This window comes from Zalophus californianus, chromosome 13, assembly GCF_009762305.2.
Source record: "Zalophus californianus isolate mZalCal1 chromosome 13, mZalCal1.pri.v2, whole genome shotgun sequence".
NCBI lineage: Eukaryota > Metazoa > Chordata > Mammalia > Carnivora > Otariidae > Zalophus > Zalophus californianus.
Window position 1 is genome coordinate 3,619,626 of NC_045607.1, and position 23,064 is coordinate 3,642,689.

Sequence of the window (23,064 nt, forward strand, 5' to 3'; positions counted from 1 at the left end):
ATACTATCTGGTCTTGCTTCTCCAAAGCACAGAATCAAAGAGAGACACACAGACAGACAGACACACAGAGACGGAGACAGAGAATGAACACAGGAGAGAGGGAACCAGGAGAAGTCACACTTTCCTCCATCAGCTTGGAAATGACCTCCCAGGGTTTTGCCCCATTCTCTCCCTGAGAGCGCAGTCACACAGGCCATCCACCCTGGAGGGGAGGGGATTCCACAGGGATGTGTGAGCAGGATTCGGGAATGCCCGGGAACCACTGTGGGGATTGCCCAGCACGTGGGCGCAGACGAGGCCCTGGGGCCTGAGCCTAACCCTGATGGGAGCCCCTGGAAGTCTGCGTCACCAGGGGACAAGGTCGGAATCCGTTCATTGCAACCTTCCCTCAGGGGCTGGGACACAGGCAGGAGGGGAGTGGCTTTGCCTGGACCCCAGAGTGGACCAGGCCCCTCTGAGCTGTGCTCCATGTCCGGCCCAGCCCCTGGCTCCTCCTTACATTGTCGAGTGTGCACCAGCCTCCTGTGATGGCAGGTACGGAATGTGTGTAGAGGTCCTACACCTGATGGCGTCCCTAGAAGTAGAAGCCAGAACACCCCACTGTGCAGATGGGGAGGCTGGGGAGGCCCTGAGAGGCACAGGGTCTGTCGAGGGTCACAGCCCTGGGCACGCGCAGGAGCCCAGGCTGAACCCAGCTCTGTGTCCTCACACAAGGGCTGCACCCAGGCCTTGCGTGGGCTGTGGGTGGGGTGGGGTGTGAGGGTGTCACTGTATAGATGGGGCATGGGGGGGGTCAGCATTGAACAGCTGGGGGAGGGGCCCTCGCGGCTGGGGCTCTTGTCTGAGGAGGAAGTTGGGTGAGGGGACCCCGGCCATGGTGACCTCACTTCCCTGACAACAGAGCCCATCAGAATTTGGAACCCAGGTAACCAGGAACCCACATTCCAGAGACAGCCCCCGGCCCAGCTCATTACATTGCAGATAGTGAAACCAAGATGTTCACGTGCTGTGTTCCCAGATCCGGAGGTTGCCGACGGAAGAAAGCGCGCCCAGCAAATGCTGTCTCAAGATGTCCTTTCAGGGCTCCCCACCGCCTCTGGCCGTTTGGTCGGAAAGACCACAAGGTGACACCAGGAGTCCCAGAGCCGGCCACCCAGCCCCACAGGGTCTAATCCACCTGTGCAGCCCCAGGTCCCCACCCGTGTGTGTGTGTGTGTGTGTGTGTGTGTGTGTGTGTGTGTGTGTGTGTGTGAAGAGGGGTCATGTAGGGTGGGCCAACCCCATTCAAGAGCAGGCTGATGAGGGGTCAGATACCCAGTGGGCAGGTCTTGTTCAAGGTCAAGGGTGGCTGGGTGGGACGGGGTGTGTGCGGATGCGAGCTTCTGCCCTGGGTTTATCCCAATTGCCCTGGAGCGGGGGTCACTGTACCGCGTGCAGGGCTGGGCACGCACAGATGTGTGTCTGATCTGGGAGCAGGAGGGGGACAGGGCAGGGGGACAGGGAGGCTGGCTGGGCAGGGCTGTGATGCCTCTGGGCCGGCTACCCGTCCCTGTCTTTGCAGACCACGGATGAAATCGGGAGGAGGCTGGCCGGACAGCCGTGACATTTCCGCGACCTGGGGCGTGACCCCACAGGGGTCCCCAGGAGCAGGTGCTGGGGATTGCGGGGGAAGGCCTCCGACACCACCCAGACCACTGTCCCTGGTGGTCATTGACTGGATTGTGCTCCAGGAATGGAGCCCACGGAGACCGAGCTCGAGGCTGAGAAGCCTGGGGCGGGGTGCCTGTGGGTGTGTGGGGACGGGTCGGGGCAGGCCCCACAGGGAGGAGCCCCGAGAGGCTGGTGTGGGGCCAGGAGCAAAGACTGTGTGCAGAGCACCCAGCGGGTGGACTGCAGTCGGGGAGACGTCCCGGGGAGGGCTCCTTCCTGGCTGCGGCTTCTCTGGGAGGCTCTGGGCTGGGCTCTGTCTTGCAAATACCCACGGAGAGCAGGCACGGGGGTGAGCTTTTCTCCTCTCACAGATGTTCCACGACCTAAGGAGCTAGAGCCGGCTCCAACTCCATCAGCAGCTCTGCAGGGAGGGGTGGTGCCTGCAGAGACTTCAGCAGGAGCCCAGGAGCCGGCAGTTGACCCGGCACCTGCCCACGGAGAGCCTGACGCCGACCAGGAAGGGCCTGCTCGAGAACCTGTGCCCGGAGAGCCTGCCCCTGTTCCTGCCACTGTTCCTGCCGGAGCCAGGGCCCCTGTGCCTGCCCCGAACTGTGGCCCTGCTCCTTCCCCAGACCCCGCTCCTGCCCTGGATCCTGACCCGTCCCTACCCCTGCCAGTGCCCCTGTCCCTGCCCCTGACCCAGATACTGCCTTGGTTCCTGTATGTGCCATTGCTGCAGACCCTGTCCCTCCCCTTGCACCTGCCCCTTCCCCTTCCCCTGCTTGTGCTCCTGTTCTGGCCCCTGACCCAAGTCCTGCCCCTTCCCCTGCCCATGCCTGTGTCCCTGTTTTCGCCTCTGACCCAAATCTTGCCCCCACTCATGTCCCTGCCCCTGCCCGTGCCCCTGCAGCTGCCACTTCCCCAGCACCTGCCTGTGCACCTGTTCTTGCCCCTGCTCCGGATCCTGACCCAGCCCCTGGCCTGGATCCTGCCCCTTCCCTTGCCCCTGCCTGTGCTCCGATTCTTGCCCCTGACCCGGGTTCTGCCCCTGCCCCTGCCCCTGCCCCTGCCTGTGGTCCTGTTCCTGTCCCTGACCCACCTCCTGCCCCTGCACCTGCCCCTTCCGCGACGTGTGCACCTGTTCTTGCCCCTGACCCATCTCCTGCGCTGGATCCTTCCCCTTCCCCTGCCCCTGCCTGTGTTCCTGTTCTTGCCCCTGACCCGGGTTCTGCCCCTGCCCCTGCCCCTTCCCCGACGTGTGCACCTGTTCTTGCCCCTGACCCAGCTCCTGCCCTGGATCCTGCCCCTTCCCCTGCCCCTGCCTGTATTCCTGTTCTTGCCCCTGTCCCGGCTTCTGCCCCTGCAACTGTCCATTCCCCTGCTCCTCCCTGTGCTCCGGTGCTTGCCTCTGACCCAGCTCCTTCCCCTTTCCCTACCCGTTTCCCTGCCCCTGCATGTGCACCCATTCCTGCCCATGACCCACCTCCTGCCCCTGCACCTGTCCGTTCCTCTACCTGTGTCCCTGTCCGTGCCCCTGCCAGAGCCGATGCCCTTTGCCCTGCTTTCCAGCACCGCGGGCCCTTCCCTTGGCCCTGCCTGTGCTCCTGTACTTGCCCATGACCCAGCTCCTACCGTGGATCCGGCCCCTGTCCCTGCTCTTGCATCTGGCCCTCCTCTTGCATCTGGCCCTGCCCCTCCTCCTGTTCCTGCAGGGCTCCCAGAACCACAACCAGAGCCCACATCCTCGAGGGGAGAGCCCCTTGTACAATTACCCTTATTTCCATCACCCGACCCTGATGCCCTGCCAGATTGTTTCATCCCCTCCCCCTGTGTTCTTTCTCTCTGGTACATATTAACTGTTATATTATCTTTCCTTATCCTCTACGCTGTTTATTATTTATTTTAAATAAAATTAATTGTTTTCTGTTGGACAAGTCTGGAGCATTAATTATATTCCCAATGCTGTGCCACCGCACCACAGAACATTGCTGCACAATATCTGCTTCCCCAAAGGACACCCTGAGCCAGAAGGCCTCCCTGCCCATTTCTCCCCGAGCCCAGCCCCTGGCGACCCCTAAGCTGCTTTCTCTCTCTGTTCCTTTCCTGGGTGTTTCCTGTACGTGGAATCACGCAATAGGGGCCTTTTGCGTCTGCCCCCCTATTTTCAAAGGGAACTCGTTTCCTTCTGTGTTTATTGGACACAGAATTTCCCTTATTCGATATTGAAATGCCTGGGGCTTACAGATCAGACGTAATCAGAGAGGCCACTTTAGGAATTATGGGCACAATCTTGGGGCCGAGACCCCTGTTCCTGCTGGGACACCTCAGCCTGACCCCAGACAGGACAGGGCTGGTTCCTCCTGTGGCCCACACAGAAACCAGGGAAATGCAGAAAGCTGGAAGACACACCCCAAAGGGCAATGCATTGCTCACAACCCCAGGCCAGAGAAAGGTTTCAGCGGACTCTGGTCCAAACCACGCTCCAAGTCACTGGGTTCCACAGGGAGAGACCACACGCATGCAAGTCCAAGTGGGGACAGGCACGGGGGGAGTCAGAGAAGCGGAGCTACCAGGGAAGGACTCTGGCAAAAACAAAAAACTCTATGGAGGCAGCGCTGGTCACCCTCAGACCGGCAGGTGTCTGGTCTGGGGACCAGCAGCCCTGGGGAGAACGTGAGGAAGCGGAGGTCCCCTGGAGGAAAGGGTGACGGCACCCCTGTCTGGGAGGACAGTGCGCAGCACCCATCCCAGCCTGCAGGTGCACCCATCACCTACTGTGGGCAGCTCAATCCCAGCTTGTGGAGGGAAGACCCGTGTCCATAATCCCCTATTTGCAACAGAATCCATAAAGGGGAGTTTGTGGGTCAACACGTATACAGTGTTTAAGGTACAAGTCTCGAATTCCAACATCCATGGTCTGCTTGTCCACCTTGAGCCTTGTTTGGGAAGCAGGGGTGGGGACGCCCGGGGCTGTGACCTGTGGGAGGGGTGGGGAGGGGGAGCTCTGAATGGAGTGACCAAAGCACACGGGGTGACCTGCCCAGGAGGGACCCTCTCGGGCCCCAGCCCCTCTCCTGACCTCGCGCACGATGGCGAGGGTGTGATGATGAAGGTGCTGGCCCTTGGCTGGCGAGTTCCGTAGCTGGTGTCGGAGCTGCTCAGGCTCCACACCGGGCTCTGATCCCAGAGCTGGCGCGAGAGCTGAAGCTGCAGCTGCCCCAGTCTCGGGAGCTGCGGCTCGCATCGCTGTTGGACCTGCCTCGAGCTCTGGGGCAGGTGCTAGAGCTGAATCCCCCTCCAGAGATGATCTAGATCCGGTTCCGCACTCGGATAAGGCTCTTGAACCCACGAACGGCTTTCCTCCCCTGCCCATTTCATGGATGACAAAACTCGGGGCGGTGACGGGACCGGCTACATGGGGGTAATGGCTACGGGGGGATTCAGCCCAAGGATCCTGCATGCCCTTCACCTCGTGCCCCATACAGGTCGGTCCTGAGCTGCCCGACAGGGGCAAGGGCCTGAACCGCTGCTCCCGGCACCTGATCCCACCTGATCAGAGACACTCGCCAGGGACGTGAAGTCCTCGTTTGACCTCTGCTCCGGCCAGCCCCACGTGAGCAGGGACCGTGCTTCCTCACCGCTGGGTCCCCAACCCCAGAACAGTGCCTGGTAGTGGTATCAGTTCACATTGTAGTGAATCACAGGGATCCCCCAGCAGCCCCTTGATGTGGGGGATGTTGCTTACAGAAGAGAGATCTGGGCCACAGACTTGTGTTCACTCTTTCATCCACTCGTGCAGCATCCCCACCTGTGTCTGTTTGCTGGAATTCAGAGGGGACCCCCAGACACCCTCCCTGCCCTCGGAGCTCCCAGCCCAACCAGTAGGTCAGCATCTCACCTACAGTCCGCAAGGGGGCGATACAGAGCTAGAGCATCTCTAGCACCAGACCTTGCAGGAGGCATGGGGCCGGGCCCGCCCTGGTGGCAGCTAAGATCTAGAACCATCTGACGCACTAGAACCTGCCCCAGTGCTGACTCGAGCCAGCCGTGGAAGCAGCTCGAGAGCCTGAGCCAGTGCCCCCACAGACTAGAGCCCCTCCAGCTCCGACCCGTGGACCCCGACCACAGGCAAAACCCGCTCCGGCATGAGGTCCAGAGCAAAGCCATCTGCACACCAGTTCTCCCACCCGATCCGGCACCATTCCCAGAGTGAGAGCCAGCCCGAGATCGAGAGCCACTTCTCGAGACAGCTCAGCGCTGCTGTGGGAGGCTGTGGGGGGTTTCCTGTGAGATGGCACAGGGACAGGCTGTGGGGATCAGCAGAGGGTGACCACACTGCCAGGGTGGTGATCTGCTCTCCTCCTGCTGCTTGGGCACCATCTCCAGATGGAGGACTGGCCACTGCAGCGGGGCTGGTCACCACTGTAGAGTCGACGTGGATGCAGAAGCAGCTACAGACCCAAAGCCCGCTCCAGAGCTCGAAGCATTTCCATCTTCTGCTGCGGTGCCTTTGCCGGGAGCTTGGGAGCTCGGGAGCTGGAGCCAAGTGCGCCCCAGTGTGAGTAAGCCCGCTGGAACTACGGCTCCATCACCAACTCCAGAGCTAGAGCCAATGCAAAATCCGAGCTGGCCCAGCTCTACAGTCAGCTGCGGGTGTTCCCCGGACACGGAGCAAGCGCTCGCTCCCCCTGCAGAGCTAGAGCCAGTGGGCTCCGTGCAGCAAGCCCCAACCCAGCATCAGATCCAGAGCTACAGCCGGCTCCGGCCCCAGCTCCCGGACCAGCTGATGAGCTACCACCAGGGCCAGTTCCAGCACCAGAGTCGGCCTCTCCTCACCGGCGAGGCATTCCTTTCTTCTCTTTTGGCTTCTTTTTCTTTTCATGATTCCAGGTATGCTATGTTTCTAATTTAATATAAACTAAACGTTATCTTTTTCAACATTTCACAGTGTGCAATCCATTGTTACTAACTACATTTCCCGCGCTGGGCACCATCACCACTCTCTAGTCCCAGAACATTTAATGCCCTGGAGGAAAACCCCGCCCCCACTGAGCAGGCAGGCCCTGGCCATTCCCCACTCCCCCTGCTCCCTGGCAACCACCACTCTGGCACCTGTCATTTACCTGTGATGAATCTCTCATACACGTGGGATCATACCGTATGTGGTATTTGGGGGCTAGTTTCTTCCACTGAGTATAATGTTTTCGAAGTTCACCCTCGTCATAGCATGTATCAGTACTTCATTCCTGTCATGGCTGAATGAATTCCATCATATGAACACACCACGCTGTTTTTATCCATTCACCTGTGGATGCACCTGTGGGTTGTCTTCACCTTTCAGTTATTGCCAAGAGTCCTGCTGCGAATATTTATGGGCAGGCTCTTGTTAGAGTGCCTATATTCCATTCTGTTTAGATAATGAGTGGAATTGGGCCAAAGGGTAACAGTATGCTCAACGTTTGGACGACGTGCCACACCCTTTGCCACAGTGGCTCCGCCATGTTACATCTCCCCCAGCAATGGAGGAGGCTTCTCTTTCCCCAGATCCTCTCCAACACTTGCTATTTCTGCTGATTCACTAGAGCCCCCCTCCTGGGTGGGGGAAGGTACGTCACTGTGGTGTTGGCTTGCATTCCCCTACTATCTCATGATGAAAATCATCCCATGTGCTCACTGGGCCATCGGACTATCTTCTTGGGAGGAATGTCTATTATTTTCAGTGGGGTTGTTCATGTTCTTAAGTTGTCGGAGTTTTTTATACATTCTAGATGCAAGACTCTTAGGAGATTTGCAAATATTTCCTACCATTCTTTGGGTTTCTTTACATTCTCTTGAGATTATCCTTTCATTCACAAAAGTTTGTAGCAATGTTGAAGTCCAGTGTCTCTGTTTTCTCTGTTGTTGCTTGTGCTTCGGGTGCCATTCAAGAGACACCATTGCCAAATCCAAGGAATGAAGATCTGCCCCTATGTGCTCTTAGTTTCCTTCTGAGTGTTCAGCATTTTCACCCTTAAAGTTCATGCTTTGATCCATTTGGAGTTCATTTTCTATACGGTGGAAGGCAGTGCTCTGACTTCACTCCTTCAGATGGGGATATCCAGTTTCTCAACACTATTTGCTAGAGACACTGTTTTTGCCGCATTGAATGATCCTGGTATCCATGTTCAAAAACGACTGACTGTACATGTATGTATTCCTTGGTTCTCTGCGGTATTCCACTGATCCATATGTGCTGGACTTCTCTGCTCATACCTTTCGGGAAATATTATAATCTCATACAGAGTTTTTCAAATTCTTTGGATTATTTGCATATAAGATCATGTAAAAATTAAATAAACTTTTTCTTCTTCCTTTCCACTTGGGAGATTTTAGTGATTAAACTTGTATAATTTCTCTGACCAAACTTCTATGACAATACTGAAATGAAGTCGTGGACATGGGCATCCTTGAATTATTTGGAATTTTAAGGAGAAAACTCTGTCTTTCACCACAGAGAATGATATACATAATGAGGTTTTATTCATAAATATCCTTTATCATAATTATTAAAGACTTTTATTTATTTATTTGAGAGGGAGAGCATGCAAACCCAAGAGTGGGGAGGGGCAGAGGGAGAGAATCTCCAAACAGACTCCCTACTGAGTGCAGAGCCCTCCCTGCAGCTCAGTCTCAAGACTCTTGAGATCATGACCTGAGCCCAAACCAAGAGTCGGACACTCAACCCACTTGAGCCACCCAGGCACCTCTCCTTTATCACAATTAAATTTTCTATTTCTATTTTATTGAGAGTACTTGTTATGAAAAGGTTTGGATTTTGTCAAAGCTTATCCTACATCAATTTAGATGATCACATTTCTTATGGATGTGGTCTGTGACCCTGCTTAGCTACGTTGAACAGCCTTTGCATTCCTGGTGTAAATCACACTTGGTCATGGTGTATAGTCCTGTCAGTGTGCTGCTAGATTCGGTCTGCTAGAATTCTGTCGAGGATCCTTGCCTCGCTCTTCATAATGCATTTTGGCCTGCCGTTGTCTTTCTTGTAAGGTCTTTGTCAGTCTTTGGATTCGGGACGATGCTGGCATTCTAGGGTGATGTGGGAAGTGTTCCCTTCTCTTGTACTTTTTTCAGACTTTCAGAAGGATTGGTATTATGTCTTCTTTAAACGTGTGGGACAAATCACCAGGGAAAGTGTCAGGTTCTGGGCTTTTCATTTGGGGGAAGTTCTCATTACTGCTTCAGTCTATTTACTTATTGCAGGTCTGTTCAGGGTTTCCATTCCTTCTGGAGTCACTTTGGTAGTTTGTGTGCTTCTCAGAATTATCTGCTCCATCTCAGGGAGCCACTTTGTTGGTATAAAGTGGTTCCATTTTTGTCTCCTTGTCAATTTTGGTAAATCTGCAAAAGAAAGAACTGTTATTTTCACTGATTTTCTCATGTGCTCTTCTCTTCCGTTTATCTCTGCCCTAATCTTCATAATTTCTTTTTCTCTACTAACTTGGATCTTCTCCTTTGCCTGAGCCACAGGAACATTCTAACTCTTCCAGATGCCAGCCAGCCAGAGGGCCGTCGTCCAGGTCTGCCTTGTTGGGTACAGAAGCAATACCGAGTGCAGTGGATCAGGCTACCTGGGCAATTTCAACCTCACCTGGCATTCCAGGCCACCCCCAGACTGTCATTTCAGGCTGAGCCTCTCCTCCTGCCAGGCATGATGCCCAGCAACAGACTGGCCTGGCTTCCCATGAACCACTCATGACCTTAGGTGACTTCTGTGCTGAAGGCACAGGAAGACTAGCTGAATTTTGCCAAGGAGCACTGCCCATGAGCAGAAAACCCTGCATAGACCAGGGCACTGTCTTCTGTGCACTTCCTTCACACCTTCCCATGCATGGGTCACAGCCACCTGTGCCCATGGACACCCAAGAGCACCCATTCACCCAGGGTGTCTGATCAATGCAAAGTCAGCCCTTCAATTCTGCCACCACACCCCCAACACAACACCCAAGACCAAAAGGAGCCCTCACTCCAAGTCCTTGGACCAGCTCAGATGCAGCCCCTACCCGCACAGCAGGGACAACGCCCACCTGCTCTGCATGCTCCTCCAGCCCGATGTGGATGTGGAGGAGATCAGCATGGGTTTTGTGTCAGGGTCCCTGATCGCCAGGAATAGGAAGTGACTGATCTACCCTTTCTCCCTGACAGACATCCCTTCCTGGAGCCTGGGTCCCCACTCCACAGCCAAAGGGCCAAGAAGACTCAGTCTCTAGAAGCTTCTGGGCTAGATGCTGACAGGGTGTGCCTTGCACAGTCTGGTGTTTCTGCTTGCCTTGCCGTTCCTCAAGTTCCGGAGTTGACCTCCCAGTCATCGCTGGAGACCTCAGGCATCATCTCAGCTTCTGTCAGCTCCTCCACCTCCTCAGCCTCCATCAGATCTGTGGCAGCCTCGGAATCACAAGATCTCCATGTCTCAGGGTCTGCAACCACAGCTCCTCGCTGCCACTCTCCATGCAGCAGGTGGCGCTGCTGCCTCATCCCCATCAGCCTGGACATGAAGATGGGCACCATGTACAAGAGCATCCTGCTGAACTGGGCATGTGGGGCATCCCTTTGGTCTCCTCACTCAGATCTTTCTGGGTACTGACCTCACTGGAACAGCTAGCTACTCTGACGAGAAGCCATCTCTGGACCTTCCAGGCAGCATAGCCAGGCCTGGAAGGACGCAGACGCCCACCACGGCCCCCACTCTACACAGGAGGAAACTGCGGCAGTCTCCTCATCTCTGGCTGGTGCTTAGGGATCCACGCTTGAGTGGGGGCAATAACATGCCCACCAAGCTCCTTCTAAGTCTAGGATGCTGTGGCTCTGATAAGACTGCCTGGATTGTGTCCCCTGAACCCACAACCCGCAGTGTCCCCTGACTCCTTGCCCAACATCCAGAGAGCCCTGCATGATCTGGTCTAGACATGCTCCCCAGGGTGCACCCCTCACCCCACTCTCTCCTCTGTAGGGCCTTCATCTCCCAGGGAGCCCGTCAAGATGTTGCCCCTCAGAACACCCTCTCCATCCAGGATGGCCTCACCTCCAAGCCTGGGCTCAAACGCTACTTCCTCGGGCTCCTCTGGAAGCTCAGGCTTTGGGTCAGGTTGATCTGGGTTCAAACCCACAGCAGGGCCCTGTCACAGCCCTGTGACTGGCAAGCTCCTATGGGAACTCTTGGGACCTCCGTTTTCTACTTTGAAGATGGGGTCAGTGACTCCCACCCCAGGAGGATGTGTTGGGGTTTAAAGCAGGGAGATGAGAGTGTGTGAGTGCGGACCTTGGGGAGACGGAGTGCTGCCAGGAAGACAGGGGAGGGGATGTAGAGGAGAGAAACGCGGCCTGAACTCCTCCCTGCCCAGACGTGTCCCCATTCCCCCTCCCCTGACCCAGCCATGCACCGGGACGAACACTGGAGTGGAACGTGGCGGCCAGGACGGCAAGGTGGGGGGTATGTTTCATTCCTCCCTAGTCCCCAGGTCTCCATGTCCACTCAGTCCAGCGGCCCTGCCTGGGGGGAGTGGGGCTGGCCCCCGGCCTAAGGGGACATGAGGGTCAATGACTAGGCAGTGGAGATCGGGACCTGTGGCACTGACCCCACAGTGAGCCCTTGGTGTTGCGCATCCCTGCTGGGAGGTGGGGTCCCGCGCATGCGCCGTCTGCTGGGCCGTGTGCGCGCCTGCGCAGGATCCACCGGCCTCCGACCGACCGTTGGCGGGAGGACCCCGCCCACCCAGAGTGCACCTGCGCCACGTCCACCCAAAAGGTGGGAGCCGACCGGCCACCCAGAACCACGCTAATGGAGTTCCTCCTCCAACCCCTCGTGGGACAGTCGGCAAACTGAGGGCAGGGGAGGCAGGGACTGGCCTGGGACGCACCAGGTGAGCAGAGGCTAGAGGAACGGGGAGGGTTCCAGCTTCCGAACCCAAGCTTCACCTCCCATGGGGTTTCCTTTGGGAATGAGGGCCCCTAAGATCCTGGGGCACTGCTGCCCACACTCCCATGTGGGGCCCTTTCCTCTGGTCATCCTCGCACGGGCACAAATACACACAAGGCTCTGCATGCGCACACACACACACACATACACAAACACACAAACTAACTCCCCAGGGGGGGTCAAGGGGGCATGGACCCTGGAGGTGACAAGGGGGGAGGAAGGAAGAGGTTGGAGGCAGCTGGGTCCTGGGGTGTGGACATTGTCTCCTGGGAACATGCCCGGGGCCATAGCATGGGGGATGGGGGAGACATGGCAGGCTGATGGCAGGGCGTCCCCAAGATGCCCAAGGGCTGTCACTGGCACCCGCACTCTAGAGACAGCCCCCTTCCAAACAGTTCACTTGGCTGGAGATGCTCTGATCCTGCTGTATCCCGATGTCCCGAGGATGTGGTCTCAGGAAAGCCATTTCCTACACTGCAGACCTGGGTTCATGTCTCACCCCTGACACCTCTGGCCATTTGCCTGGAAAGACCCAAAGGTAACACAGGTAGGCCCAGAGCCAGCCAGGCCAGCCAGACACTGCTGTGATCTGACAATGCAGCCCAACTCCCCTGTGTGTGTGTGTGTGTGTGTGTGTGTGTGTGTGTGTGTGTGTGTGTATAGATGTCTCAGGCAGGGTAGCCCACCCTGAGCAGGAGCAGGGCGATGAGGGGCCAGATGCCTGGTGGGTGCATCATGTTCACACCCCAGGTCAAGGCTGGCTGGTTGGGACGGGGTGTGCTGGGGCGGCCTCCTCCTCCCCAGGGTGTATCCAGAGCCCTGTAGATGTATGTCACTGCATCCCAGGTGCAGGGCTGTGCCTGCACGGGGCTGTGTCTGATCTGGGAGCAGCAGGGGGACTGTGCAGGGCGACGGTGAGGACGGCGGGGCCGGGCTGTGATGTCTCCGGGCCGGGCGCTGCTCACTGTCTTTGCAGAGCCCCATGGAAGAAATTGGGGAGAAGCCGGTCAACAGGAACCTCCCTCTACGGCTGCCCAGTGTGGGGCCCGTGCAGCAGGCAGCCAGTAAGGGCTGGTGCAGGCTCAGGGGGAGTGTGGGGACGACGGCTCTCCAGGCCCGGGCTCGGGGAGGGCCAGGAGGGTCTCCTGCCCCAAAGCCATCCAGGTCACTGACCCCCCCGGGCTGCCACGACGGCTGTGCCCCTTACCTGGCCGTAATGTCAACCCAAGGAGTCTGGGCTGCTCCCTTCACACACACCAGACACACACACACACACACACACACACCCCACACACACACCGCACACATACCACACAGACACACACACACCACATACACACAAACCATGCACACACTCCACACACACACACAGACACAACACACCCGGCCCAGCCCCAGCCTTGGTCAGGTACAAAATCACCCTTCACACACGTGTAAGATGATCCGAACCAATTGTTGATATTCTTTTGCACTTCGGGACATGGACAGGAGTATTTTTGCAGTTTCTCTTTTGTGAATTATCCCCCTTTATCCAAAGATTAGCCCCATTGTGAACAGAAGTCCACCCTGCCACTGGGTGAGAGCCCGAGGCTGTGGGCGGTCCGTGCTGACAGCCTGAGCAAGCTGGTGGAGCCGGGGCAGGCCCTCTCCCATGGCCCCTCTCCTGGAGCACCTCCCAAGGAACGCCCCCCAGCCCTTCCCACACCTGCTGCTCACAAGAGGTGAGCAGGCTCCCCGTCCCGCCCAGCGGCTCCCCCTCACCTGCGGGCTGTGTGTCTCAGGCGTTTCACGGCCCCTCTCCGAACCTCAGGTGTCTCCTGGGGACCCTGCGTGCCATGAGGCCCGACCCCACACACGGGGTGACTGTCGGGACCGGTCCCCGACCCTGTGGCCGGCCCACAGAGAGGTGGCCTGGGGCTGAGGCAGTTCCTCTCCACCCTGAAGGAGCTCTCTGCCCCAAGCCTCGATGTCCTCTATTTGGGGCAAAGCCACATTACCGCCTGTGACGAGGTTTCAGATTCCATCTGGGGCTCCCATCCTGGGGGGAGCCAGAGCAGGGATCCCTGGGGGCTGGCAGAGGGGCCCCAGACCCACTCAGACATCTGAAAGGTGCTGGTTGGGCGTCATTGACTCCACACATGGACAGGAAAGCCCCTTCTAGACATTTTGCATAATTCAGGGAACAGGGCAGACAAATCTCCCTGCCCCGCAGGCCTCTGTTCTAGGTGGAGGTCCACCGGTAACCCTAGACGACAAAGCAGAGATGGGCACAGGACGTTGCGTGGGACGCCCTGCCGGCCTCCTCTAGATGTGGATCCCTCTGCTCTCATTGTCCGAAGGATGACGGGCCTTAGGATGAAGAAGAGCCCCTGTCTCCAAGGTGGGGGACATCTGGTGCTTTGGCAGGACTGGGGGTGCTGGGCAGAGCCCTGGCTGCCCCGCGTCTGTCATGGCTGCTGGAGGGCGGCGGTGTGGGGGCCTCTCCTGCAGGACAGGAGTGAGGCAGCTGAGGCTGTGGGCCTGGGGCCTAGGGAGCGGAGGGGAGGCTGGGGGCCACGCCTCCCCTGACCCAATCCGGGGGACACCGGCTCACATAGGGGCCTCACACTGGGTCCCCCACGTGGGGGCCTGCACGTGGGGCCTGGACAGGCTGGGCAGCCATCCCTAAGAATAGTGTCGGTGAGGAGACCCCACGAGCCTACAAGGGAGTCAGGCAGCCGTCGGAGCAGGGGCTGGGGGCCGAGGGGCCATGAGAGCCCAGGCGGGCTGGGCCGAGGGACACTGCCCGTTCCCTCTTCCCTCACAGACTTCTGCAGTTCCTCTGTGGTGCCCCAGGGCCGGGACAGAGCAGACACTGCACCCCCTCCCCACCCTCCTTGGGTTTCCAGTTCAACAGGAGGGACCCCAGACAGATAGAGGCGTGGGGCACGCTCCCCTGAGGAAGGCAGGGGTGCTCACACCCGTGATGGAGGGCTCCCTCCCATGCAGATTGCCGGCCCCCCGCACCTGCTGGCCACACCTGCCCCTGCCTGGATGTCCAGTGTGGGTGGGCTGGGGGGGGCCTGGCCTCTGGATGGAGCATCCCCAAGGCTGCCCCAGGGGGCTGTGTGGAAGGGCAGGCCAAGCCAATGACTTTGCTTCCTGCCCACCTACCTCCAGGGCCATCTCCTCCGTTCTGGGCACCTGGCTGACTCAGAGGACTTCAGACTCGGAGGACTTCTGTCAGCCAAAGACGTTCCCTGCCTCAAGCAGCTGGTGGCCCATGTGCAGCTCAACATGCCCTGTTCCGACCTGGAGCACCAAGCCCACCTTCTGCTGACCCAGCTGGAGCACGCAGAGCCCACAGTGGCCGAGCCCGAGGGTGAGAACACCGGGGCTGGGTGCCTGAGTGTGTGGGGGGAAGGGTCAGGGCTGGTCCCACAGGGAGGAGCCCCGGAGGCTGGTGTGGGGCCTGGAGCAAAGACTGGGCTCCGAGCGCCCAGTGGGTGGACTGCAGTCCGGGAGACGTCCCAGGGAGGTCTCCTTCCTACCTGGGGCATCTCTGGGAGACTCTGGGCTGTGCACGCACAGGTGTGTGTCTGATCTGGGAGCAGCAGGGGGGCTGGGCAGGGGGACAGTGAGGACATCGGGCAGGGCTGTGATGCCTCCGAGCTGAGTGACAGTTCCTGTGTTTGCAGAGCCCCATGGAAGCTGGCTTGGATTCTGCCCCTGCACCTGGCTCCTCACACGAGTTAGGGACACAGGTGGAGCCTGGCTCTAGCTCCTGAGATGGTGGAGCAGCTGAGAAAGGAGAAGAAAAGCTCAGCCCGTGCCTGCTCTCCATGGGCCTTTGCAAGACAGAGCCCAGCCCAGGGCCTCCCAGAGAAGCCGCAGCCAGGAAGGAGCCCTCTCTGGGGCGTCTCCCTGACTGCCATCCACCCGCTGGGCCCTCTGAGCCCAGTCTTTGCTCCTGGCCCCTCACCAGCCTCCGGGGTCCTCCCTGTGGGGCCAGCCCCGACCCGTCCCCACACACCCACAGGCACCCAGTCCCAAGCTTCTCAGCCTCGGGCTCGACCTCCGTGGGCTCTGGCTCCTGGAGCACAATCCAGTCAATGACCACCAGGGACAGTGGTCTGGGTGGTTTTGGAGGCCTTCTCCCACAATCCCCAGCCCCTGCTCCTGGGGACCCCTGTGGGGTCACGCCCCAGCTCATGGAGTAGGAGGAGGTGTCCGCCAGCCTCGTCCCCATTTCATCTGTGGCCTGCAAAGACAGGGATGGGTAGCCGGCCCAGAGGCATCACAGCCCTGCCCCGCCAACCTCCCTGTCCCCCTGCCCCGTCCCCCTGTTGCTCCCAGATCAGACACACACCTGTGCGTGCACAGCCCTGCACGCGGGACACTGACCCATCCCTGCAGGGCGATCGGGATAAACCCTGAGGCAGAAGCGCGCAGCCCCCCACACCCCATCCCACCCAGCCAGCCTTGACCTTGAACATGACCTGTCCACTGAGTATCTGACCCCTCATCAGCCTGCTCTTGAACGGCTTGGCCCACCCCACAGGACCCCTGTTCTCACACACACACACACACACACACACACACACACACACACACACACGGAGGGGACCTGGGGCTGCATACATCGATTAGACCCTGTGGGGCTGGGTGGCTGGCCCTGGGCCTCCTGGTGTCTCCTTTCGGTCTTTCCAGCCAAATGGACAGAGACGTCGGGGAGCCCTGACACGACATCCCCAGCGAGGGAGTGTTTGCACAGTTTGCTTTCCTCAGCCTGTAGTCTCTGGACTTCGGGATGCAACATGCAAACATGTTTTTGGTTCGAGGATCTCCAACGAAATGAGCTGGGCAGGGGGCTGTTTCTGGAATGTAGGTTCCCATGGCAGCACTTTGTGCATCATGGGGACCCCTGGCATTCAGCCTGGCAAGTTACCCCTCCCCACGCCATGGCCACGGGCATGATTCCAAGAGTTCCCATAGGAGCTTGCCTGTCACAGGGCTGTGACATGGCTCTGCTGTGGCTTTGAACCCAGGTCAATCTGACCCAAGCCTGAGCTCATGCAGGAGCCTGAGGAAGTAGCCTTGAATGGTACAGCTGAAAGTGACGGAAGCTTAACTTTTACTGAATCTAAATATTAACTGTTAAATGTAAAAATCATAAAACATGTAACAGAAAAGGGTGAAGGGTGGGGACGCCTGGGTGGCTCAGTCGGTTAAAGCGTCTGCCTTCGGCTCAGGTCAGGACCTCAGGGTCGTGGGATCGAGTCCGGGTGTGGGCTCTCTGCTCAGCGGGGGGGTCTCTTTCTCCGTCTCCCTCTGCTGCTCCTGCTGCTTGTCTGCTCTCTTCCTCTCTCTAACAAATAAAATGCTAAAAAAAAAGTTTCTCTTGAAAAAAATAAAAAGATTGGGTGACAGGTGGACCTGGGCAGAGTGGCTCGAGCCATGGGCCGGAGCTACGGCCGATGCCAGGGATGCCCCCGGCTCCTGCCGTGGAACCAGCCCAGGACCTGAGCTGGAGCTGCAGCTGGAGCTGGCTCCGTCCCCGGTGGTGGGGCTCAAGCTGGTTCTGGAATGGACTCCAGGGCTCAGTGAACTCTCAGGCTGGCATTGTTGCCAAATTTGGTGGAGGAACCGGCGGCAGAGAGGACTGCTGTGCTGGAGCTGGTCCAGGTGAGCAGGTAGAGGGGCCTCTAGCCTGGGAGCTGCCGCCGGGGGGGCCGTCGTCCGCAGTCGGTGCGGGGGCTGCTGTGTGCGGTGGCTCTGGCTTTGTGGGTGGAGGTAATGCTCGTTTGGCGCACGACTGAGCGTCTGCTCTAGCTCGCTAGTTGGTAAGCGCCCCTGTGTTTGTGCAGCGGGGGCAGGAGCTGGCTGCAGGGGCAGGGGGCTTACCCACACTGGGGCGCACTTGGCTCCGGGTCCCGAGCTCCCGACAAAGGCACCGCAGCAGAAGATGGAAATGCCTCGAGCTCTGGAGCGGGCTTTGGGTCTGTAGCTGCTTCTGAGCCCCGTCAACCCTGCAGTGGTGACCAGCCCCGCTGCAGTGGCCAGTCCTCCATCTGCAGATGGTGCCGAAGCGGCAGGAGGAGAGAAGATCACCACCCTGCCAGGGTGATCACCCTGTGCTGATCCCCACCGCCTGTCCCTGTGCCTTTCACAGGAAACCCCCCACAGCCGCCTCCCACAGCAGCACTGAGCTGCCTCGAGAAGTGCCTCCCGATCTCGGACTGGCTCTCACTCTGGCGATGGTGCCGGATCGGGTGGGAGAACTGGTGTGCAGATGGCTTTGCTCTGGAATTCATGCCGGAGCTGGTTATGCCTCTGAGGGGGTCCGCGGGTCGGAGCTGGAGGGGCTCTAGTCTGTGGGGGCACTGGCTTAGGTTCTCGCACTGCTTCCATGGCTGGCTCGAGTCAACTCGGGGGTACGTTCTAGTGCATCAGATGGTTCTAGATCTTAGCTGCCGCCAGGGCTGACTCTGCCCCATGCCTCCTGCAAGGTCTCGTGTTAGAGATGCTCTAGCTCTGTATCGCCCGCTAGCTGACTGTGGGTGAGATGCTGACCCACAGGTTAGGCTGGGAGCTCCGAGGGCAGGGAGGGTGTCTGGGGGTCCCCTCTGCATTCCAGCGAACAGACACAGGTGGGGATGCTGCACGAGTGCATGAAAGAGTGAACACAAGCCTGTGGCCCAGATCTCTCTTCTGTAAGCAATGTCCCCCGCATCACGGGGCTGCTGGGGGATCCCTGTGATTCACTACAATGTGAACTGTTACCACTACCAGGCACTGTTTGGGGGTTGGGGACCCAGCGGTGAGGAAGCACGGTCCCTGCTCGTGTGGGGCTGGCCGGAGCAGAGGTCAAACGAGGACTTCAGGTCCCCAGCAAGTATCTTTGCTCAGGTGGGATCAGTTGCCTGGAGCAGCGGGTCCGGCCCTTGACCCGGTTGGGCAGCTCAGGACCGACTCACGAGGGACGCGTGGTGAAGGGCATGCAGGATCCTTGGGCTGAATCCCCCCATAGCCATTACCCCCATGTAGCCGGTCCCATCACCGTCCCGAGTTTTGTCATCCATGAGATGCCAGGGGAGGAAAGCCGTTCGTGGGTTCAAGAGCCTTATCCAAGTGCGGAACCCGGTCTAGATCATCGCTGGAGGGGGATTCAGCTCTAGCGCCTGCCCCAGAGCTCGAGCCAGGTCCAACAGCGATGCGAGCCGCAGCTCCTGAGATTTGGTGTCAGAGCACTGGACCACTGGTCTGGGGACCAAGGTCAAGACCCTCCTTGTTGCAGCCTCAAGGGCCCCGTTTGGAAGAGGTTCCAGAATCACTGCTCTGGTCAGGGTGAGGAGGCCTTAGGAGGGAACCGAGCACCAGGACCGGAGAGGGAAATGGGGACAAGGGAGGCTTCTGAGGTTTCTCACATCACCCCCGGAGCCCGAATATCCTGCTCCGGTAAGAGACACGGAGACAGAGACTGAGACAGAGAATGAACACAGCAGAGAGGGAATCAGAAGTTACAGACTTTTCACCATCAGCTTGGAAATGACCTCCCAGTGTTTTGCCCCATTCTCTCCCTGAGAGCGCGGTCACACAGGCCATCCACCCTGGAGGGGAGGGGATTCCACAGGGACGTGTGAGCAGGATTTTTACAGTCGGGGAGACGTCCGGGGAGGACTCCTTCCTGGCTGCGGCTTCTCTGGGAGGCCCTGGGCCGGGCTCTGTCTTGAAAAGGCCCATGGAGAGCAGGCACGGGGGTGAGCTTCTCTCCTCTCACAGCTGCTCCAGCACCTAAGGAGCTAGAGCCGGCTCCAACTCCATCGGCAGCTCTGGAGGGAGGGTGGTGCATGCATCGACTTCAGCAGGAGACCAGGAGCGAGCAGGTGACCGGCACCTGCCCACGGAGAGCCTGACGGGGGTCAGGAAGGGCCTGCTGGAGAGCCTGTGCCCGGAGAGCCTGCCCCTGTTCCTGCCAGAGCCGGTGCCCCTGCGCCTGCCCCGAATTGTGGCTCTACCTGCGCCTCTGTTTTGCCCCTGTCCCAGCTCCTGCCCTGGATCCTGACCTGTCCCTACCCCTGCCAGTGCCCCTGTCCTTGCCCCGGACCCAGATACTGCCCTGGTTCCTGTACGTGCCATTGCTGCAGACCCTGTCCCTCCCCTTGCACCCACCCCCTCCCCTTCCCCTGCTTCGGCTCCTCTTCTTGCCACTGACCCGGGTTCTGCCCCTGCCCATGCCTGTGGTCCTGTTCCTGCCTCTGAGCCACCTCCTGCCCCTGCACCTGCCCCTGCCCCTCCCTGTGCTCTTGTTCTTGCCCCTGACCCAGCTCCTGAACCATCTCCTGCCCTGGGTCCTGTCCCTTCCCCTGCCACAGCCTATGTTACTCTTCTTGCCACTGACCCACCTCCTGCCCCTGCACCTGTCCCTTACCCTGCCCCTGGCCCTGCCTGTGGCCCTGTTCTTGCCCCTGACTCAGGTCCTGACCCAGCTCCTCGTTGGTCGCGTCCCTTCCCTTGCCCCTGCTTGTGCCCCTGTTCTTACCCCTGACCCAGTTCCTGCCCCTGCTACTGCCCCTGGCCCTGCTCTTGCATCTGGCCTTGCCCCTGGCCCTGCCCCTCCTCCTGCTCCTGCAGGGCTCCCAGAACCACAGCTAGAGCCACATCCTCGCGGGAAGAGCCCCTTGTACAATGACGCTTAGTTCCATCACCCACCCTGATGCCCCGCCCGTTTGTTTCATCCCCTCCCCCTTTGTTCTTTCTCTCTGGTACATATTAACTGTTATATTAACTTTCCATGTCCTGTATGCTGTTATTTATTTTAAATAAAGTTAATCATTTTCAATTGAACAAATCCTGAGCATTAAGTACATTCCCGACGCTGTGACACCACACCACAGAACATTGCTGCAGAACATCTGCTTCCCCAAAGGACACCCTGAACAGAAGGACTCCCTGCCCATTTTTCTCCCAACCCAGCCCCTGGCAACCCCTAAGCTTTTCCTTTACCTGTTGATTTCCTGTACATGGAATCACACAGTACCGGCCTTTGTGTCTGTCCCCCTATTTTCAAAGAGGACTCGTTTTTTTCTGTGTTGATTTGACATAGAATTTCCCTTATTCGATGTTGAAATCCCAGATGGATTACAGATGAGATGCAATCATAGAGCCCCCTTTGGTAAATATGGGCGCAATCTCGGGGCGGAGACCCCTGTTCCTGCTGGGACACCTCAGCCTGACTCCAGACAGGAAAGGGCTGGTTCCTCCTGTGACCCACAGAGAAACCAGGGAAATGAAGAAAGCTAGAAGACACACCCCAATGGGCAAAAGCATTGCTCACAACCCAAGGCCAGAGAAAAGTTTCCCATGCCTCTGGTCCAAACCAGGCTCCAAGTCACTGGGTTCCACAGGCACAGAGACCACACGCATGCAAGTCCAATGGGGGGACGGGCACGGGGGGAGTCAGAGATGTAGAAACTCATGGGGAAGGTCTCTGACAAAGGAAACCCTATGGAGGCAGCGCTGGTCACCCTCAGACTGGCAGGTTTCTGGTTTGGGGACCAGAAGCCCTGGAGAGCACATGAGGAAGTGGAGGTCCCCTGGAGAGAAGGGTGACGGGCACCCCTGTCTGGGAGAACAGTGAGCAGCACCCATCCCAGGCTGAAGGTGCACCCATCACCTAGCATGCTGGTCCTCGGACTCACCCCCGGAAACTCTGGCTCGGGTTGCACAGACGTGTTTCCAGGCGTGTTCAGCACAGCGGTGGTGGAGAGAGCAGGGAATGGAACAATGCTAATGCCCAAGGGGATGGATGGGAATCTCGGTCCAGTCCTCATGATAGAATGCCCTATAGTTACTGTCACAGTGTCGTCTGGGGCACAGGATCCGGGTAGCCCCTCCTGAGACCCCCTCCTGCCACCCTGCTCCTCACAACATTCAGAGTTCTTCAGGAAGAGGTGGAGAGGATCCAGGATGACAGAGGGCCAAGGAGAAGGAAGGTCAGCACTGGGAGGACAGTTGGACGGGCCCTGAGCCACCATCCAGGGCCTGGGCTGTGGTGCCCTCGGACCTCACCCCAAATAAGAGCTCCTGATGGATGGACCCATCTTCCTTGGTTTCCCTCCCTCCCTCCCTCCTCCATTCCTCTTTCCTTCCCCTATCCTCTCTCATTCAGCAGAGGACCTGGGGTCCCTGCTCTGTCCTGAGCACTGGGACGACATCTGTGAGCGCCCCCCAGCCATGTGGTCCCTGCCCACATGGCACTCAGGTCTACTGTGAGAGGTGACAGGGGGCAGTCCTCAGGGCTAACAGAGGTGATGAGCACCAGCAATCTGCTCCGAAAACAGAGGCCAGTTGCACAAAGAAAAGAATGGAGACACCCACGCTCAGTACATCCTCTAGAAAAATCTAGTCCTGAAAAGTGATGAAAAGTAAGTATATGCTAGACTTAACACAACGTGAGTTCTAATGGCCCATACGCACTGATTCCTAGAAGCAAGGAAGAGTAAATCATACAATGTTGCTGGGGGGTTGTGACGCCCCTTTTCTGACCCAATGACAGCATTTCAGCCCAACATCTCCAGGGCCTCCGAGCTTTCCCAAGGCTCCCTGCGATCCTCTGACCCTTACTTTGTTCTCCTTGGGCAGCTCTGTCCTGTCGTCTTCCTTGTCTCCTGCCTCTTCTGGGGCCCTTCAGGGGCCTCCCCAACACGCCATCCTCGGGAGGACTCCCCGTGCCCCATGGCTGGGCGCCCCCATCTGGCGCTGGGCCCTGTAAGCCCGGTGCTTTGTGCAAGTCCCGTGTGCTCCCTCTGGGGTCACTTGGCATTCTCCCTTGCAGGGGCCTACATCTTCATGCACTGGGTCTCCTCTGAGCAGTCTGTGAGGCCGGCCTGTACCCATGTCATGGGCGCAGAAGCGCAAGTGCAGAAGGTCCAGAGGACCTGCTCCCAGTCCCAGCGTGTGGAGCCTGGGCCGAGGGTGGTCCCGGAGCAGAGGAGGACTTGGGCCCAGGAAGACTGAGGGAGGACGTAGCACAGTGAGCCCCAGGGGGACAGTGAGCACCGTGGGGGCCTGGCGCTCAGGCCTGCTGGGCAATCCCGTCCCACCGGCAAGGGCTCTGTCCCCAGACTTGGTAAGACGTAAGAGGGTCCTCCTGGGCCCCGGGAGTAGCTGGGGTGAACAAGGCTCAATGCTACCCCAACAAGTAGGAGGAAAGTATGGTAACTCCTTTTGGGGGGAGGGGGTAGGCTCAGAGAGATTTCGGAGGCGCTGAGCTAAACCGCAAGGTGAGTGCAATGTTCAGCTGGTTTTTCCTTCCTGTGATTGTTTCCACGTTCTTCCAAAAACATGAAAGTTTTTCTGATTTCTCAGGCCCTCACCCTCGCCCTGAGTTCCCGGACCGGTTTGTCCCGCTACCGGGCTGGGCCCGCTGCGTGACAGGCTGCCGCCCAGAGGGCCCAGGAGAG

At 58.5% G+C, this 23,064-nt stretch overlaps 2 protein-coding genes across 2 annotated transcripts; both read right to left on the reverse strand.

Annotated features, from left to right (window-relative positions):
- Positions 1 to 1,595: 1,595 nt before the first annotated feature.
- Positions 1,596 to 3,674, reverse strand: LOC118356226 (putative per-hexamer repeat protein 5). The gene is made up of 2 exons (XM_035723783.1): positions 2,951 to 3,674; positions 1,596 to 2,638 (listed from the first exon to the last, which is right to left on the reverse strand). Exons 1-2 carry the CDS (start codon positions 3,499 to 3,501, stop codon positions 1,708 to 1,710), a joined length of 1,482 nt encoding a protein of 493 aa, XP_035579676.1. The 5' UTR covers positions 3,502 to 3,674; the 3' UTR covers positions 1,596 to 1,707.
- A 2,063-nt stretch (positions 3,675 to 5,737) lies between these two features.
- On the reverse strand, positions 5,738 to 16,853 carry LOC118356221. The gene is made up of 5 exons (XM_035723743.1): positions 16,241 to 16,853; positions 15,151 to 15,400; positions 14,774 to 15,004; positions 6,071 to 6,253; positions 5,738 to 5,957 (listed from the first exon to the last, which is right to left on the reverse strand). The coding sequence occupies exons 1-5, from the start codon at positions 16,416 to 16,418 to the stop codon at positions 5,738 to 5,740; spliced, it is 1,062 nt and encodes a 353-aa protein (XP_035579636.1). The 5' UTR covers positions 16,419 to 16,853.
- Between the last annotated feature and the right edge of the window lie 6,211 nt (positions 16,854 to 23,064).

Excerpts from the sequence above, each read along its gene's own strand:
- LOC118356226 (XM_035723783.1), bottom strand. The coding sequence starts at position 3,501 with ATGTACCAGAGAGAAAGAACACAGGGGGAGGGGATGAAACAATCTGGC. Across the intron at positions 2,639-2,950 it reads AGGGGCAGGGGAAGGGGCAG|GATCCAGGCCAGGGGCTGGG; the intron begins GATCCAGGGCAG and ends GGGAAGGGGCAG.
- LOC118356221 (XM_035723743.1), bottom strand. The coding sequence starts at position 16,418 with ATGTTGCATCCCGAAGTCCAGAGACTACAGGCTGAGGAAAGCAAACTG. Across the intron at positions 6,254-14,773 it reads CGGAGGAGATGGCCCTGGAG|CTCTGGAGTTGGTGATGGAG; the intron begins GTAGGTGGGCAG and ends CATTGGCTCTAG. Across the intron at positions 5,958-6,070 it reads TCCACGTCGACTCTACAGTG|CCTGTCCCTGTGCCATCTCA; the intron begins GTGACCAGCCCC and ends TGATCCCCACAG.